The 17,868-nt window shown below is 38.1% G+C and overlaps 1 protein-coding gene across 3 annotated transcripts in view; it reads left to right on the top strand.

The window, feature by feature from the left end:
* The window catches only part of Gabrb2 (gamma-aminobutyric acid type A receptor subunit beta 2), a 236,651-nt gene that overhangs the window by 182,483 nt on the left and 36,300 nt on the right, over nt 1-17,868 (top strand). For all 3 annotated transcript variants that reach the window (XM_087569943.1, NM_012957.3, NM_001430104.1), the window contains 2 exon segments: nt 14,094-14,231; nt 16,015-16,167. In XM_087569943.1, coding sequence (XP_087426069.1) covers nt 14,094-14,231; nt 16,015-16,167 — 291 coding nt within the window.

Below are 17,868 nucleotides of genomic sequence, written 5' to 3' on the forward strand. Positions count from 1 at the left end.
ACCACTGACACTGGTTTCCCCTCATGACCCTTTCTTGCTCTGAGGAAATTGGTGGTATACTCTCTAATTTTGTCTCCTACCATATGTATTTTTTTCTTATTCTTCTTCATGGTCCTCTTGTTTCTATCTTACATTCTTACATATCACCGCCAAGGATGTGAATGCATATACTGACCAGCCAACTTTCTGTTAGCATTTAGATATGGCCTAGTGTATTCATGTATTCTCTCATTAGGTTGAACAACATTCGATATCACCAGTGTGCTTATTATATTCAAATGCTTATCTCCAGTCCAAACATTTTTCATGTATCTAAGTTTATGCAAACAAGTCTGCATAAAACTCCAAGACACGAAGCCTTCACATTCCCCATGTCCGTTTATCTATGCATTTGTTTAAGACAGAAACCCTTTGGTTCCATAATGCCAACACTTGGTTTCATATGCCAGTTTTTCTTTGGTTCATCTATATTTTCAGTTTTCGATTTTTTAAAATTTCATGGATTAGGTTTGTTTTGAGTCCTTTATGAATATATTTTTTCTGGATTTTATTTTCAGATCGTTTATTGTTCACGTGAAGAAATTAATCATTTCTTAAAACTCAGATTTTGGTATCTTGCATCACTTATGAATTTATTATTCTTAAGTGTTTGTGTGTGTGTGCATTTGTGTACATGTGTGCATTTATGTGTATGTGTGTGTCCACACGTTTGTTCATCTGTGTGCATGCAAGTGTTTATGAGTGCTTGTGCATCTGTGTGTATGTTTTTGTGTGTGTGTATGCATGTATTGTTTGTGTGTCTGCATGTATTAGTATGTGTACATGTGCATATGTGTGTGTCTGGAAATAGATATTATTTAAACTCTTCTTTCTCAGTTAAGTTAATTAATTTCTATTACTTGGCCAATTGTTTTGATAATGATTCTTCAAGTACTGTGTTGAATGGAAGCAACTAGATTGAGCATCGATCTCTTGGACTCTGAGTTAAAAAAGTTTTTGACATTTTATCATTGAATATAACGTGATGCGTGGTGTTTTTTAGTTTTTGGTTTTGGTTTGGTTTGGTTTGGTTTGGTTTTGTAAATTTATTGTGTTAAAGCACACTGTTTTATGGTCAGCCTTACTCACAGATTTCCCTTAAGCATAAAGGCTTTTGGGGGGTAGGGTAGGACATCCTCTTGGTGATGGGGAAGGAGGAATGGGTTAAATAACACTCAGAGGACAGACCAGGAGGGGTATAGCGACTGGACTATTAAAAATAAATAAATAAATAATAATAATAATAATAATAATAATAATAAAGTTAGACGTCTTATTTCAGAATTTGTCATGTTCAGGAAAAACAAAGGTGTCTTAATTAGGTTCTTTGAGTTCAGGGTCTCTTTTAGGTGGTAGTCAACCTGTTGTCTGTTGCTGTGGTCTCCTCTGAAAGGTTCATGAGGAGACGAGTATGATTCCAGACCCACTCACAGGATTCTAGCAGGCCTCAGCTGCTTGATGCTGTTGAACCAGGAACCCTAGTCCTCTGATTATTAGTCAATAGCCCCACTTTTATCCTCACAATTAAGTCTATTATCTTAGGAACGCAAAGCTTCTACATGACGAGAAAGAGTGAGCATTCTAAGGTGAAGTTCAATCTTTTTTAAATCCACAATCACAGCTACGAGTTGAGAACCAGATATGGGTGAAGAGTAGCTTCAACTGCATAAAAGTGCATTCATTTCCTTTCTCAGATGTGCACATCCCTACTTTACCAAGGGAATAAATGAAATAAGTTAAATTTTGTGAACTATAAATGTGCATTATTTCTGAGTTAGCTAAGAATCAAAAATGGCCTCTAAATTCCTAGCTTTTCAAGGGTGAATTATTTTTATTCTTTTGGCATCAAACAACAGAATTAGTCGTGACTAATTTTTAATAACTTAAAATGAATTAATTGGAATTGGGGATATGTTTTGGGGGTTAAGAATACTTATTACTCCTTTAGATAACCCTGGTTTGGTTTCCAGCATCCACAGAGTAGTTCACAACCATTCATAAATTCAGTGTTAGGTGATCTAACACCTTCTTTTGACTTCTGACATCCACGATGCACATAAATGCATACAAACAAAAACACTCATACACATTAAATAAACTCAATAGATCTGAAAGAAAAAAATGGATTCTTCATACTTTTACCTAAATCATCAAATTTCATATTGCTAATTCCCAAAGGCAATGATTTCTAACACTGTAGTCTACAATGCTCAGATTTCCCTGAGTACATCTAGAGAACATTTTAACATTTCTTTTTTTTTTTCTTTTTCTTTTTTTTTCGGAGCTGGGGACCGAACCCAGAGCCTTGCCCTTACTAGGCAAGCGCTCTACCACTGAGCCAAATCCCCAACCCTAGAGAACATTTTAGAATATCCGCAGGGCTAAATAACTACCTTCACAAAAGTACCAAAAATTATTTGCCTCATTTCCCCCATTCTTTCCCTGTAAAGACGCAGTTTCTAGAGGCATTAAGCACTGGGTTACTACGTTAACAGTGAAAAAGAATACATGGGGATCCAGCTAAAGTCATTGGCATGGAAAAGAACCGAAATTCTTCATAACACTTCCCATGCAGCAATATGTATAAATTATCTTCATAGAAATGTTATTTATATTAGTAAGTGATAGGGCCACCATTGTTGCTTTCAATTAGCTAATGACTCATAATACTGAATATTTTAAAATGTAATTTTAACTCATAGCATAGTAAATATCTATAACTCTAAGCCATGTGAATAGCTATTTGGGTCTTCAGTGGTTTTTCAGAGCAAAGCTGTTTAGAAACCAAAACTTGAGAACTGCTGTTTGAGGAAAATGCTTTATTTTCAGAAGTAGAACTTGAGCTCTAAACGCCATATATTCGGCTTCCCTAGTGCTATGGCTTCTTTGTAGCAGAATCTAGGTAGGTATTCTGATTGGTGTTATATGGTCAAGACTATAAGATTTATACAAGCAGTTGGAGATTCTGTGAAACACAGCTCAGCTATGACTCCAAAGTCCATTCTAGACTGGATTGTATATACAGACCCTACATCACCAAGTAGGAAAGAAAGTTTGTTTTCAGTCTTAAATTGGACTCATTGTCCTCTCTTAGTTTCTGCTCCTTCAAAGCTAGCCTAAAATTCAATGGATTAAAACCAAAAGCAGTCTTTGTTACTTAAAAGACTACAAATTAGTTGGGAGGTTCTGTCGAGCTAAGCCAAGCTTGGCTCATTTTAACTATGGCCATGTATGCATCTAGTGTCCTCTGGCAGGAAGGCTGGGGATTTGCTGTCTGACTGCCATGATAAAGGGAAGTGTTCTCCATGCCCCATATTATCTAGCAAGCTGTCCAAGGACTGTTTCCATGGTGGCAGCAGGAAGCTCAAAGAATAATCACAGCTACAAACTTTCTTGAGACCGAAGCTGGAGCTGTGTCAGCAATACTGAATAAAACAAGCATCAAAGATGGCTCACATTTGGGGTGCAGAGGAAGAATCTACCACTTAATGGTGAAAGTTATAAATTCACATTACAAAAAAGAGTGGATACAATGAGACTAGTTAAATACGAATGTCCTCGGCTGACCCCATATTCCAGTAAAAATATCCCAAACTATGCTCTAAAATGAAAAAAACAGAGCCCAGTATAGTATCTCTATAATGTTACATAATAAGTCAGACATATGGCTTTGTATCATAATGTGGGACGGCAATTATATTGACCAAGTGGTTGGATTCTTTACCAATATTAAAGAGGATTACATTTAATTCCCATTTCTGATACTAGGGCAAGTTAACCTCTTTAGAAGGTAGGCTCTTTATCTCTGAAATAAAGAAAATAACTCATATGTCAGAGGGTTTATTAAAGGCAGGGTGAGAGGATGCTTAGGAAGCACCAGGTTTCTTGCAGAAATTCTTTAATCACATAAACCAGTGGTTGTTTTCTAAAGCCCCTTCTCTACCTCCGTTTACTGAATTCTTCCCAACTCCCTCAGACAAAGCGGCAGTGCCATATTTAACTGCGTACATCTGTTGACATGAGTGGCATGTAAGCCATCAGTCTCTAAGTCCTCCCTCCTGCTGTGTACATAAACCCTCTTACAGAACATAAATCCAGTCCGTCTCAATAACTGTGTACTAAATATCGGACGTTTGCCACCTTTCACTCCACTTTGGGAACGTAAGCAGTGAATGCTCTGTTTAAATAAGATCTCAGAGTTGAGTGATGGGGATACAGCCTGTGCCAGATAACTTGTATTAAACATACCGAATGCTCTTACAGATTAGGCAAGTACAAGTACTGTAAGAAGAGTGTTACTGGTCAAGCTCTATCCTAACAGTCTATAGCATAGATGAAGAGCTTTTCTAGATCAACTATCCCTCAGCCTGAATTGCCCGCTGCCACCATTTTTACTAGCGATCCTCAGCTCACCTTGTATCCCAGCAAGGATATGTAAAGTGTGGGTTAACATGGAAAGATCCACATTGGTCCTTGATGCAGCCAGCTGGGCCTTTACTTGCTTTGTCACCTCTTATTAGAAAGCAGATGGGTTGATGTCACAGTTGATGGCACTTTATTGCACAGCTGTGTGCATCTCCTTGCCCATTCAATTGGCCTTGTTAATTTAAATGTCTTCCATGATCACTCTTGACTTAGCACACTCTTCTGTGTGACTATTTCCACCGTTCACAAGGGAGCATTATTGTATTTGAGCTGCAGGTATTGGGTCCCTCTGGAGATTAGTGTGGCAGATTGGTTTCCAAAATCTATCAGCCCAGAGAAAATCATTAGTAGAGTTCTGATCCCCTTCAAAGAGTACATGTTAGTTCACTCTAGGGATGGCAACACCTATTAAAAACCCAGAACATCTGGAAGTTTGACTAAACACAACTACGTTTTGATAAACTGCTTCTTTAGACAATCACCAGCCGCATTGGCATTCTTTGAATGACTTCAAGCTAGAGGGATGGGACTTGCTGATGCTCAAGCTCCTAACTTTTCCATTCTGCCACTCAGCAAATGGCTTCTGGGTTTCCCTGTGCTCGCAGAGACTTGACGAGTCACCAGGGTATAAGGTAGCACCATACTGACAATTCAGTTTACCCAGATAGGACAAGTTCTGGCTTGAGTTAAGACCTACACAAAAGAAGAAGAGAGTTAAGAGCCAGGCATGCTTCTTGATAGCCTGATCACTGAGACCAGCATACCCACAAAATCCCCTAATACAGATTTGACTCAGCTGTGAGAATTATGGCAGCAGACATTCAACTAGCATGCTCTGAGTGAAAGCTGCAGACAAAGTAAAAGAAAATGAAGGTTTAGGGGAAAGAAGGACACTGAGATAGACCATTTTAAAGTGCTGACAAAGGCTGGAGAGATGGCTCAGTGGTAAAGAGCACAGACTGCTCTTCCAGAGGTTCTGAGTTCAATTCCCAGCAACCATATGGTGACTCACAACCATCTATAATGAGGTCCGATGCCATCGTCTGGTGTGTCTGAAGACAGTGACAATGTACTCATATAAACAAACAAAAAAACAGTGCTGACATTAGGACACTAGACGTGAAGAGTGAAGTAGTCAAATAACTGAGGTAACTCAAACCAGGCCCTGAAGGTCAAGTAGTTTCTCATAATTCACAAAGAGAGTAGACCAATGATGAGGAATTTGCGAGGGAGATAATACTAATAAAGGCAGTGGGTAGAAGCTATATAATGTATAAGGGTCTGTGATTCACCAAAGAATGATGTCCCAGACTTAAATAGTATGTAAACTCAAGGAGTGTTTTATTCTTCAGAAGTCCATCATGCTGGGATCTCCCATTACCAAGATAGAGACACAACTAAGTGAGCTTACAGGCCTGATTTAAAACACATTAGGGGATCCCTGGGTAGGTAACCTTTATCTTACTCCATCTCTAGGGACATTCCATCACTGGGACATGGGGGCTAGAAACTGTTGGTGAGGAAGACTGGAAACTGCTGCTGACCAGTTGTCCTTGCCTCAGGCAAAGGGGGGGCAGTTTCTGATGGTAGAGCAGTTTCTGACTAGCTGCCTGAAGCCTGGGTCTTTTTTCTAGTAGTTGACTTACCTGGGCTTGCTTGGACTTGCTCAACTCTTTGACCTAGTCTCCTAACAGCCCTTTTGAAACCTTTCATGGAGTCAGCCTAGCCTTCCCAATGCCAGTTTTCAATGTGAGACTGATGGGTTTTCATTCAGTTTTGAACCACCTAGACAGAAAACTTATTTTCTCTATTTGTCCTTTCCATATTGTTTTGTTAAAGCACTAACTTGTTTTCATTCAATATATTTTTACTATTCTTTCATGTTTTATTTTCATTTATTCTGTTGTGGTATCTTTGAAATTGATGGTCATTACATAGCCCATTCTAACATCCAGCATGTAATATTCCAGTTTTATATCCTGCTGATATTACAGAACTAGGTCACTATGCCTGGCTCTCAACCTCTTTTAAATAAACTAATATTAACCAGCTGTGTATCATAAACTGGAGGAAGGGGAAGCATTTGAAAAGTTGCTGATTGTTCTTCTGCGAAACATACAGAAAGCTGTTTCCATCAGTGAGAGGTCCTATCAGTGAACCTCATAAAGGCTAAACATTGAAATAAAATTGGAATAGGTACAACTTGTACTAGAATTTTGGACCCAGACTCTTTCCCTTCTCTCTGTAGTATTACTTATTGATAAGTTATAGGCAGTTAAATGAAACCAGGTCTCCAGTCAATGTACCAGAATTGTTACCTAGTATCTGTCATAAAACAGGAAAAGGCATTTTAATATTTAGGATCCAATAAGACTTTAATTTATCAGAGATCAAGTTCTTCTGTCCATCCTACTGGATTCAAGGCATCTGTTACCTGACTATCACCATGGCAGAGAGAAATTTCACCTTGCAAAATCCTTTAATCTCTTGCTAGATTAAGGATGCTTGGTCAACAAACAGTATCAGATCCCCTAGGGCTCTGATAGAAATTCGAAATCTCAGGCTTCATATCTAAATCAAGTCTGCATTTTAAGAAGATTTCTGGGTGATTTCCATACACACAAAGTTTGAGAAGCACTTGGCTATTTTTTTAAACCAAAACTTTCCTGAATCTTTCATATTACTTTGAGACGGAGACCTCATGAATTTGGACACATAATGTATTTAGGTCTGAACCATAGCATTAATGACTTTTTCTCTGCAAACACTATAACAATATTTAAGAAATGCAGTATAGTTACAATTCCCATAAATTATCACAAAATCACCCTTCACCCATATGGAGCTTAAAAATTATTGTTTTGCCAGGGGCAATGGATTTCAAAGTCCATCATTTGACATTTTACTTGAATGTGATAGATTTTATTGTTTCATACTTCATAATAGTTAAATTTTATGATTAATACAAACACACACAATCTTTGATTTAGGAACTAATGTTGGGCTTTGGCCTATGATAAACGTCCTAAGCAAGCACTACACAATCAAACCTGACCTTCCCTCAGTTAATTATTTTGAACTGCTTGAAGTCTAGAGATGGTCTTACAATGGAAATTTTGTGTCTAGCCATTCGTCTAAAGAGCTGAGGGAAGAATGTAATGGAGTTAGAAACATCACTGAGTATCTCAGCAATACCTAGTGCTAACTTTAAAAAGCCATGGCTGCATCTTAAAATTTCTCATGGCTTTGGCATTGATGCTACTCACTCTTGTATACTCAACATTTATATGGTGAATTCCCTTCTAATTGTAAGCATCTCATTATGTTCACTTGACTTAGACCCGAGAACCGTGAGTGAAACCATTTCCCCATGCTACATCCCTGTCAGCTTAGCTCCCCAAAAGGCGGCTCCATCTCTTTTATTGAAATTATTTTCTTGGGGATAAAATAATGTTTAATCTACTAAGGAAGAATTACTTCTAATGGTTCATGAGTCTTCTCATGTCCTTCTTGGGAGTGCTTGGCGGCCATTATTAAGAGGACGATTATGTTTTCCCTACAATGTGTGAACCCAGCATTTAATGGAATGATTGCATCTGGATAGGCATTTTGTTTGTTTTTGTTTGTTTGTTTCTAATAAAACAAGTCTCAGCTATGATAAGCACAAGTAAAATTAAATGGATTATTTACTTCATGGTTTCCTTTCCTTTACTGTGTTAAATGTTCTGTGACTGTAGACAGCGGCTCACATGTGCTATTATTCTCCAATGCACAGATCATGGAACCCTTTTCCGTAAAGTTCATTATAAGAGTAATGTTTCTTAGAACAAAAATAAAGATTTGATAACAGCTCTTCAGAGACTCGTAGCAACCACATTGAAAAAAGAAGAGCACTAAGAGGGAGTTACCTGCTAAATTTTTAGAAATGAAGGGCTTGATTCTGGAAGCTTTCAGTGCTATTTTACAATCCTGGAACAAAGGCAGAGAATTTGAGTTCAAATAGTCCTTAATATAATTCTCTAATAAATGAACTCATATCAAACTCATGTCTAAAGTAAACTCACCAATCGCATTAGCTTATGATTCCCCTTCATTGTCAACTGATAGAAACAGGATATTACTAGATGGTTAATGCAACTGCTAAGTGCTGACAGATAGGGAGGTATAAACGGAGATAATACTTCAGAACATTTCTATCAACTCCATTGAGAAACAGTGCTTCAATAAGTTATGAGAGGACAAAGGCACTTCAATTTCCCCGTATCAAAAGTAAATGGTGGCTCCTCGCCTGGACAGCAGGGTTGAGTTGGCTCTGGTTATGCAGGTGAGCCGCCCCTGAGGGCATGAGAGTAGTAGAGCTATCCCTGCTCTTTGCCAGCTGCAGCCTCTGGAGAGCTGGCTCGGCATCTCCCCGGGGCAGCACAGTAGAGCTGGCACTGATGGCATGGGCACCAGAAGAGTCAGCCCCAAGGGCATGTGAGTTGGACATCTAGCTCTGCCTTTGAAAGCTGTGAAATTGGATGGGCCAGCCAGGGAATGATAGGAGGGACCTCTGTGATGTGGGTACAGGTACCTCTCAGGCCCAGATCCAGGGCTTGGAATTGGCCTACCACAATATCTACCCTATGCATGATCTTTTGGAGTGTGGGAAAAGGCCAGTTCTACAAATCTAAACCTACAGGATCTCCAGGACACAGAGCCATAACAGAATATCTGCAAGGACTCTCAGTGTAGTTCCAGTATTGATTGTGTAAACAGAAGCCAGACCAAGAATACATTTCAATGAACATTTGCCAACAAAGAAGTATAGAGAAAAGGAGGTACTGTGGGACACATTGTGACAGACTACAGCTTCCACATTTTTCTCTTTTGGAGATAGAGGTTACAAAGGTAGAGGGGCCAATATGAGGGGACAGGACTGGGAGATGAGTGGGATTGGAATCCATGATATGAACTTCACAAAGAACCAATAAAACGTTTTAAAAAATGGTGCTATCAGCAACTTTTCTCTTATTAATGTTCTCATTAATCTCTGTGGATTAATTCCTTGGAAATGGTACATATTTTTGCAAAGTTATAAAACTGAGCCTTTATTTAATAAACGACAAGTAGGTATGTGGACTGACAGTAAAGAAAGACAGTGAGAGAAAAACACTTTAGAATGCCAAGTTGTGTTATGAAAAATCATATCACGCTTGTAAGGATTAGCTCAGTTTTTGTGTATCTGTATTTAAAAGTGGCATTTCTACTCCTTAGCCCTTTAGTAATATTTACTGATATTTGAAAGCCAAAGTGTCTCCAACTCATATCTTCTATACACTTATTTAGAAATATAGATATCTGTACCTCCTGATCAAAAGTGATGTCATGGTGCAACTGCCTATCAGTTTCACTCTTCCAAGTAAATTGTAATGAATCTGCGCTTTGTGTATTCATAGCCCATCTGACTCTAGTGTGTAGGTTGCGCTTTTGATGACACAACCAAAAATAATGTGATGGCTCACATTTAGGGATTCCATGGTTAAAATATAAAAAGGTAAGTTTGATTTCTGAGACATTAACGCAGCACTTCAGTACAGGGCCACTTTCTGATGTATTCTAAAAGGAACCTAATTATTTTCATTATGGATGTTATGAAAGTCAGGTCATGCACATTTGCATACATTTTCTCTTAGTTTTTAATCACTTAGAGAGAGAGAGTGCTAAGCATTTCTCTAGAGAAAATTCAAAGGAGAAAACTAGGTCTGTTTTAAACCAATCCTACATGGTCTATCAGACTGTCTTTTTATCTTACTGCCCTAGCTCAGTGAGATACGATTGGTCTTTCATCTTCAGAGATGAGGGTAGGGGAGGGGGTGAGAATGCACTTGTTTTTCCTTTGGAATATTTTAGCCTGCACTAACCAAAATGATGTCAAGACAATTTGGCTTTTGAAGACTAGCAGTAGCCAAGAAATATGATTAATACGCTCTATCATCATGTTAGATTCCAAAAACTTGGGCATCAAAGCGACCTTTAAGTTCTTGACTCCTAATTTCCAAGCCTTTAAAAAAGTTCTACAAATGCAGTCAGATCACTCATTTTTCTAATCATGCAGTCCCCGTGTGTGCTCATGGAAGCACAAAAAGACGACATGCAGCAAAATGCTATTCAGTTTTCATCATTGATATTTTTAAATTATTCTTTACAGTTATATAAAGTATAAGAAGAGAGTCTGATTTTCTTTACAGCTGTAACTCCTAGATGGTCAGCCTCACTCCACTAGCAGACCCTACATCCAGAAATATAGTCATAGCATAGTTGGAGTTGATGGGTTATCAATTTTCAAATAAAACAAGAGAGCAGAAAGTTCCAGGTCTGGGGCTGGGTGGAGTAAGGGAAGGAACTGAAGTAAATGTGATCAAAATATGTTAGGTAAAATTTGAAAATAATTGAACATTTAAATAATAGAAACTCAAAAATGTATGCTTTTCTCCATAATGCACCTCTACATGTAAGTATTGTTTTTTATTATCTTAATTCATATACGAGAAAATAGAGAATAAATAAAAGTAATGGTATTTTGCAAGACGTGGGGGAAGTATATGACTAAGAACGACTGGGTAGGTAATCTTTAAATGTTCTTATAAAATTTGAAATTTCATTTTGAAAATATTTATTTAGTACATAATAAAGTTATATGTGTGTGTTCATGTGTGTGTACCTGTAGTGTATGAGCACATAGATAAATCACCATTATAAATAACTGTGCACTCAAATCAACATGTGCATTAAATCAATATGTTATTAACACCATGATTTTATGGAGTGCCTTTCCTCTACCAAGCATTACGTAGCAAACACTGTCAAACACACAGATGTAGTCCTCTGTAATGTTCCCATTAGGGGAATAAATGACAAGCAAAGCCAATGCTATCTTGCTAAAATGCCTCCCCTTTTCTAATTAATTCCTCTGTCTATGGATGTGTAAGATTCACAGTGATGAATACAAAGATGAGGTCAATACTGAGGAAGGGAGTGAGGAGAAGAAGCTGGAAGGGTCTTCATTAGCTCAGCTCTTGTCCTCTGTATGGGAAAATATTTCAAGACTACTTTCTCCCCTTTTTGCTTTGAAGTTACTTGCCCTTTATTTACATCACAAAATGGGCACTTTGTCTCTTTTTAGCATATTGCTTGTTTTATGTTCCCTAGCAACGTTGTACAGTGGGAGAATTCTATCTTTGGAGCAAAATGGCAACAGGTTCTTTATTCAGTCAAATGCCAGATAGGTAACTTTAAACACATTATGTAATTTTTCCTTGTCTTAGTTTTCTCTGCCATCAAGTTAGAATAAAAATAATTCATATACAGTATGGGCTGACAAAACTTAACATAATGTTTATAAATACTCTTTTCCTATAAAATAATTATTGTAAATATTGATATAAATATTGATATTACTTTTATTATAAAGGTTTTAGTGAAATAAAAGACTATATTTAATCTTGTAGTTATTATCATCATCTTCCTCATGTGCTAGACAAGTGGTTCTTAAGGTTTCCACTTGCCACCCAAAATATAGTTACCCAAGATGCTTACTTAAAAGCAAAAGCAAGTCCCTAGGTCAAATCATCAGCTCCACAAGTATCTTATGCTCTTGGTAGGATAAACCAAGATTCATTTTTCTTGAAATTTTGCCTCTCAGTAAAAGGGATGGTATTTACTATGTGTCTACCAACTCTTGGCTGTCTAGATATATAAGTGGTAATTACTATTTTTCTAAACTCTTTCCATGGGGACTGACTGTGTCTTCTTATTTCACAAATACCTCTTTGATTGCTCTTTCTTTGATTGTAAACAGGTCTTCTTATCAAAGACCCTGACCTATCTCATAACTGAGCAGTGTGTATAAAGAACAGACAATCAAATAAATTGCACTTGAGAAACCAGTCTGGACCATAAGTTCCCAATATCAGGAAATGTATTACCTTCAAACAAATGAGTTATGAATTCTCTGAAGAGAATTTGTTTATTGTGCTATTAACTTATCATTTACAGTGTAATAAAATCTTCAAATTTACTTCCAAGAAAAAGTTTTCTATCACAACAGGCATTCCATTATAAAAGATCTCTATATTAGCCTGTGCCAATAAAATAAAATCAATTAACAGTCCATAATTCTGTTTCAATAGAGAAATGGTACTTGAAAGTATACTAAAATTTTTAAAAGTTCACCAAAATCCAACACTGTGGAACCAGTCAGACAGATGTTCATTAAGGCTTAAAATCCCTGTATTTGTTCGTTGAATAAAAATGGATATGCTATTAAGAATGGATGGAACTTCAAATGCCCTGAAGTTTGCCATCATCAAATCTGAACTGTAGGCTGTGCAGAAAATACAGATGGCTTGGTTGATAAAATACTTGCAGTGGAAGCGTGGGGCTTCAGTTTCCACCCTCCAAACCCATGGAAAGCTAGATACAGTGGCTGTGTCCATAAACTCAGGGGTCCTTTTATGGATCATGGTCTCTGTGAAGCTAAGTGTTAAACGACAGGTATTTTGGTTATCTGTGTCACACTATTTACTAACAAGCCAAAGGCAAGGATCCTAAACACTCTTTAATTAGTTTTGCTGAGTTTTAAATTAAGGAACCAACCCCCATACTTGTAACATTCAGCTATTCCGATCCAATAGATTTTGTGAAGACATAGAGGTGACGACTCTTCACGTGCCGTATATAAAGATGTAATGCATCATTTTTGCTTGAGGGATATGTTTGTGGCTAGTCTAGATGGGTCTATTAATTATTAATATGTACTAGGTTCTGTCCATCTATCTCTGAAAGTACTGTCTATAGTCTAATTGGGCTGCTTGTTACACTCATGGTTTCTGCACTCGTTAAGGTTCATGGATGGAAAGTTTCATGATTACAATATGTCTTTATTATACAAAATCCTTTCACATGAGAATATCCAATAATGACGATGACATGAGTGCCATAAATCATGGTTCAGTATAGGGAAGCATGCTTTCTTAATGTACTGTGCATCTGTAATATATGCCACCCACTCATATCTACTAGAGCTGTTAAAACCAATTAAATTTTGAGGGCTCCAAAAACTTCAGTGAGAAAAATGAGATTTTTTTGGAGATGTGGTATACAGATTTCTTCATGAAGACTTCTTTTCTGACATGAAATGAATATTTTATAATTCAAATAACCTGTATTGGAAGGGAATGATTTGAGGGTATTTAGCACTAAATTAACCACTTAATTTTTTTCTTCTTTTATCATTTCTTAAGCACAATCGAGGATTGTATGATATTTGATCATGTTTCGTAGATAAGGGAAGATTCACTACCAGTTTGATTTGTAGCCCATGCACAGCACTTCCTACTTGTAAGAAGAGGATTCTGTTAATTCCTCTAAGTCTTTTACACCTTGAGTGGGTCGAAGGCTACTCCCTTATGGTAAGATTGTGTAAGGTTGAAATGCTTCAGTAGACTTCAAAATGCTTCTATCGGTTGCTACTTCACACATCACATTATCACTGTAGTTTCTCGTACATGCGAGTTCAGCTATTACACGAGTGTTCTTTCTATATGTTTCTTTCTGTTTTGAGCACTCATATATGTTTCCTCTTGCAGATGGCTATACAACTGATGACATTGAGTTTTACTGGCGTGGCGATGACAATGCAGTCACGGGAGTGACAAAGATTGAGCTTCCTCAGTTCTCCATTGTAGATTATAAACTCATCACCAAGAAAGTTGTTTTCTCCACAGGTTTGTATCGGGGCGGGAGGATTTAAGCAAAAAAGAACTTTATCCCATTTTTTTCAGAAGGATACCTTAATATGGAGTTGGGGATAGCGGGCAGCAACTCTGTATCCTAGGAGCCAACAGTGTAGAAGCTATGCTACAACCCTCAGTCCTCAAGAGGCTCCTTGTGCCATTCAGAAACACACAAGTGGTTTCTGGAAGGCAGTGTCAAGCAGAGCCAACCCTCCTCTTCACCACTCGTGCCAGAGACGAGATGGATTTTAGAGATGGAGTATAGGAAGAGGGAGGGAGGGAAAGCTGACTCAGGCATCTTGATTTTTTAAAACCACTCTTTTTAAGCATTCCAGTTTGCTAAGGGTAGTTCTTTAGGCACTTAGAGCGGAAGCATGGCATCCACTAAAGTAGCCTAGAAAGCCATGTTTGCCTTAGAACATGAGACTTTCATTAGCTCCAGATTATCTTCGAGCTGACATCTTCCAAACAGTGATAGCATGGACCCCTTTTCCTCCAGATCTCAGGCATCTGTGGTGTTGTGGGTGGCTGCATGAGTTCCCCTAAAGATGGTGGAGGAAAGCATTCATTTCTTGAAACTATTTCAGCGGAAGTAATAAGCTTGCTGGAATATTCCTCTTGGTGGTTTTTCTTGTTGAAATGAATCCAACAGGCACATAAATAACTAAGTCCATCACTGAAGATTTGTAGAATCGCCTTTCTGCCAAGGATTCTGATACTTGCCGAGCTGTAAACCACTTTCTGAAAGAGCTGTGTTATGACTTAGTAAAAATACAAAGTTAACTTTAGCTTAAGAGGAGTGGGATAAAAAGCCCAGAAGCTTTCAGTAAGCCTGGGGTTTTTACATCCCTATAACTCAGTGGAAAGGATATCCTTCTGAAAATATTTGGATTGTGTATATATTAAGACCTCTGATGATTTAGCCCAAGAAAACTAAACAACACTTTCTTATACATAGGAAGAATGTTGTCTTTCATGCCTTTTACAGTGTGGAACTTTCACACTCCAAGGTGGTACACTCCTACATGTCTTCTTGGTAATGTTAACTCCCCAGAACTCCACAGGCAAAGGACTCACATTCAGGCAACTTCTATTGCTTGGCATTTGAAGGAGTGGGATTGTTTTGTTGGTTCAGTTTTTTCAGTAGCCTAGTATATACCAAGATCTGTGTCTTTAGCGCGACATTTTTGTCCTTTGGTTTATATCTCATAAATCTTAGTTAAAGGTGGTAATTCTCTACACTTTCTTGAGTGACTAGTCCAGACTATCATACAAGTAATGCTGTTGCTAAGGAAAGAAAAGGCTGTATGCAGTGAAAGACACCTGGGTTCTGATCACAGACTGAAAATGTATCCTATGGCTTCTGAGGGTGTTTGTTACTGCCACCAGGGCCTTCAGCTTTATTCTTATATTAAAAGAACAAAAAATTATAGGGTGAATGTACTAAGGAAGAGCTGAAGGAGGGCAACCAAGTGACTGTACAAATCGTGTTGTCCTCACAGTTGCAGAGAATGGATATCTTTGGTGTAAAACATGAGGCTGATGAGGAAGAGGATGGGTTCATTAGTTGCTGGGAAGCATGGGATGTATTCCACACTTGAGTCCTTCTGCTCAGTAAAACGCCTGGGATCTCAGACGAGATTTACAGAACAAAAATGCCCTTCACCCAGAGCTAAAATTGCATTTAAAAAGAAGTACAAAGTTTTTATGAACCTTTAATGGAAAGCACCTTATAAATATTGATAATTATGTTGTTCTCAAATTGCCTTTCTAGGTTCTTATCCCAGATTGTCCCTAAGCTTTAAGCTGAAAAGAAACATTGGCTACTTCATCCTGCAGACATACATGCCATCCATTCTGATTACCATCCTCTCCTGGGTCTCCTTTTGGATCAACTATGATGCTTCTGCTGCACGGGTTGCATTAGGTAGGCCATTTGCAAACTGTGGAATCCTGTTTCTTCTCTCTCCTTTCTCCCCTCTCTCTCTCTCCCTCTCTGCCCCGTCCTCCAAAATGGGGTGTGTGCGTGTGTGTGTGTGTGTGTGTGTGTGTGTGTGTGTGTGTGTGTCCAAATGTGGATGCCTTTACTTTTCTCACTCAGAATTTTGTGGTGTATAAGACTGGACATTTCCCATTACAAGAGTTCAGCCACGAGACTTCTATGATTTGATTCAGCGTTAAATCAATTAAACACAAATTAAAGCTCTTCCATGTCAAAATTAGGTAACGGTAGAGCTGCTGGTAATGAAATTGGTTTCATCAGTCTGATAGTCTTATCAAAACATATTTTGTGTAATAATGCTTGCATAATTGCTCAATTTATCTCCATGCTTCTTCACCTGCAGAATGCTTCCTTTTATCCCCTACCTTAGCACGGAGATGTGCTACTTAACAAATGTATAAGTAAAGAAAATATCTGATGGTTTATTCATGCTTCAAGATAGCATGTAGAGGGGAGGAGACAAAAGAGTCAAGTGCTGGGACATCCTTTTTGTCTTCTTCATCATATGCCTGACTTTGTTTTTCTGTCATAACATCAGATGTGAATAAATCACATTTAGTAAACATTTTATGCAAATTGTGTGACCTCTTGCACAGATTTCTCTATTTACATTTCTGACTAATCCCTTTTAAAATTGGGAGTTGCTTGGCTTCATCACAAGATCCAGATTCAGTCACTACACACATAGAAAAGCCATTCATTTCTCATTCAAAAACATTTGCGTATAACATGTGCTGACACAGCAAGGCACTGAAGATGCGTGTCTCCTTTTCTGAAAAATAGAGTGGAGCAGCAAATATAGATAAGAGTCTTAAGAGCAAGACAGAGCAGATCATGGAAATGTGGTTCATATACACAGTGGAATTGTATTCAATTTCAAAACATGAACACTGAGGAAAAGTAGACTAATATGGAAATTATATTAAGTGAGGTTCTCAGAAAGAAAAATTGCCATACTTTTTACTCTCATGGGGACCCTAACTTTCAAGAGTGTGTGTGTGTGTGTGTGTGTGTGTGTGTGTGTGTGTGTGTGTGTGTGTGTATGAATCTGGAAAGGCAATCATGAGAGGACAAAAAGAGGTATTGTGGAAAGGGAGCAGGGCACCAGACTTCATGTGAAAGCAAAAAGGTGGGTGCTAGGGTAGAAGGCAAAAGTAGCACAGAGAGAGAGAGTAGAGGATGGACCGTGAGGAGTAACAAAATTATGTTTGAAAATGTCACAATAAATCCTAAAATTTTGCACACTCATTTTGAGAAGATGGAAAACAGACACTGAGGAGCCACCAACAGTTATGGAGAGGGTGAGTCTGCAGAGAGAAGGAAGCATTTTGTAACCGTGCCGGGGAGTGTCACCATGGTCAAAGCTGACCTCACACAGAAGTAATTATAGGAGAAAAGATGTCAAGAAAAATCAAGATCTAGGGGGTGATTGTCCAAACGCCTCCAAAAGCTCCTGGGTTGGAAAAAATTGGGAATGTCGATGGGACCCTGTAGAGGACAGTGTGGAGAAAAGCCATGGGGAAAGATCACAGGAGATGGGGAACTAATTTCTGTTTGGTTACTTTTTGATGCTCTCCCCTAAGCATCGAAAGACTCGTTGGAGGAAGAAGGGTCATATATAGTCAT

Source organism: Rattus norvegicus, chromosome 10 (genome assembly GCF_021556685.1).
Source record: "Rattus norvegicus strain SHRSP/BbbUtx chromosome 10, alternate assembly SHRSP_T2T, whole genome shotgun sequence".
NCBI classification, from domain to species: domain Eukaryota; kingdom Metazoa; phylum Chordata; class Mammalia; order Rodentia; family Muridae; genus Rattus; species Rattus norvegicus.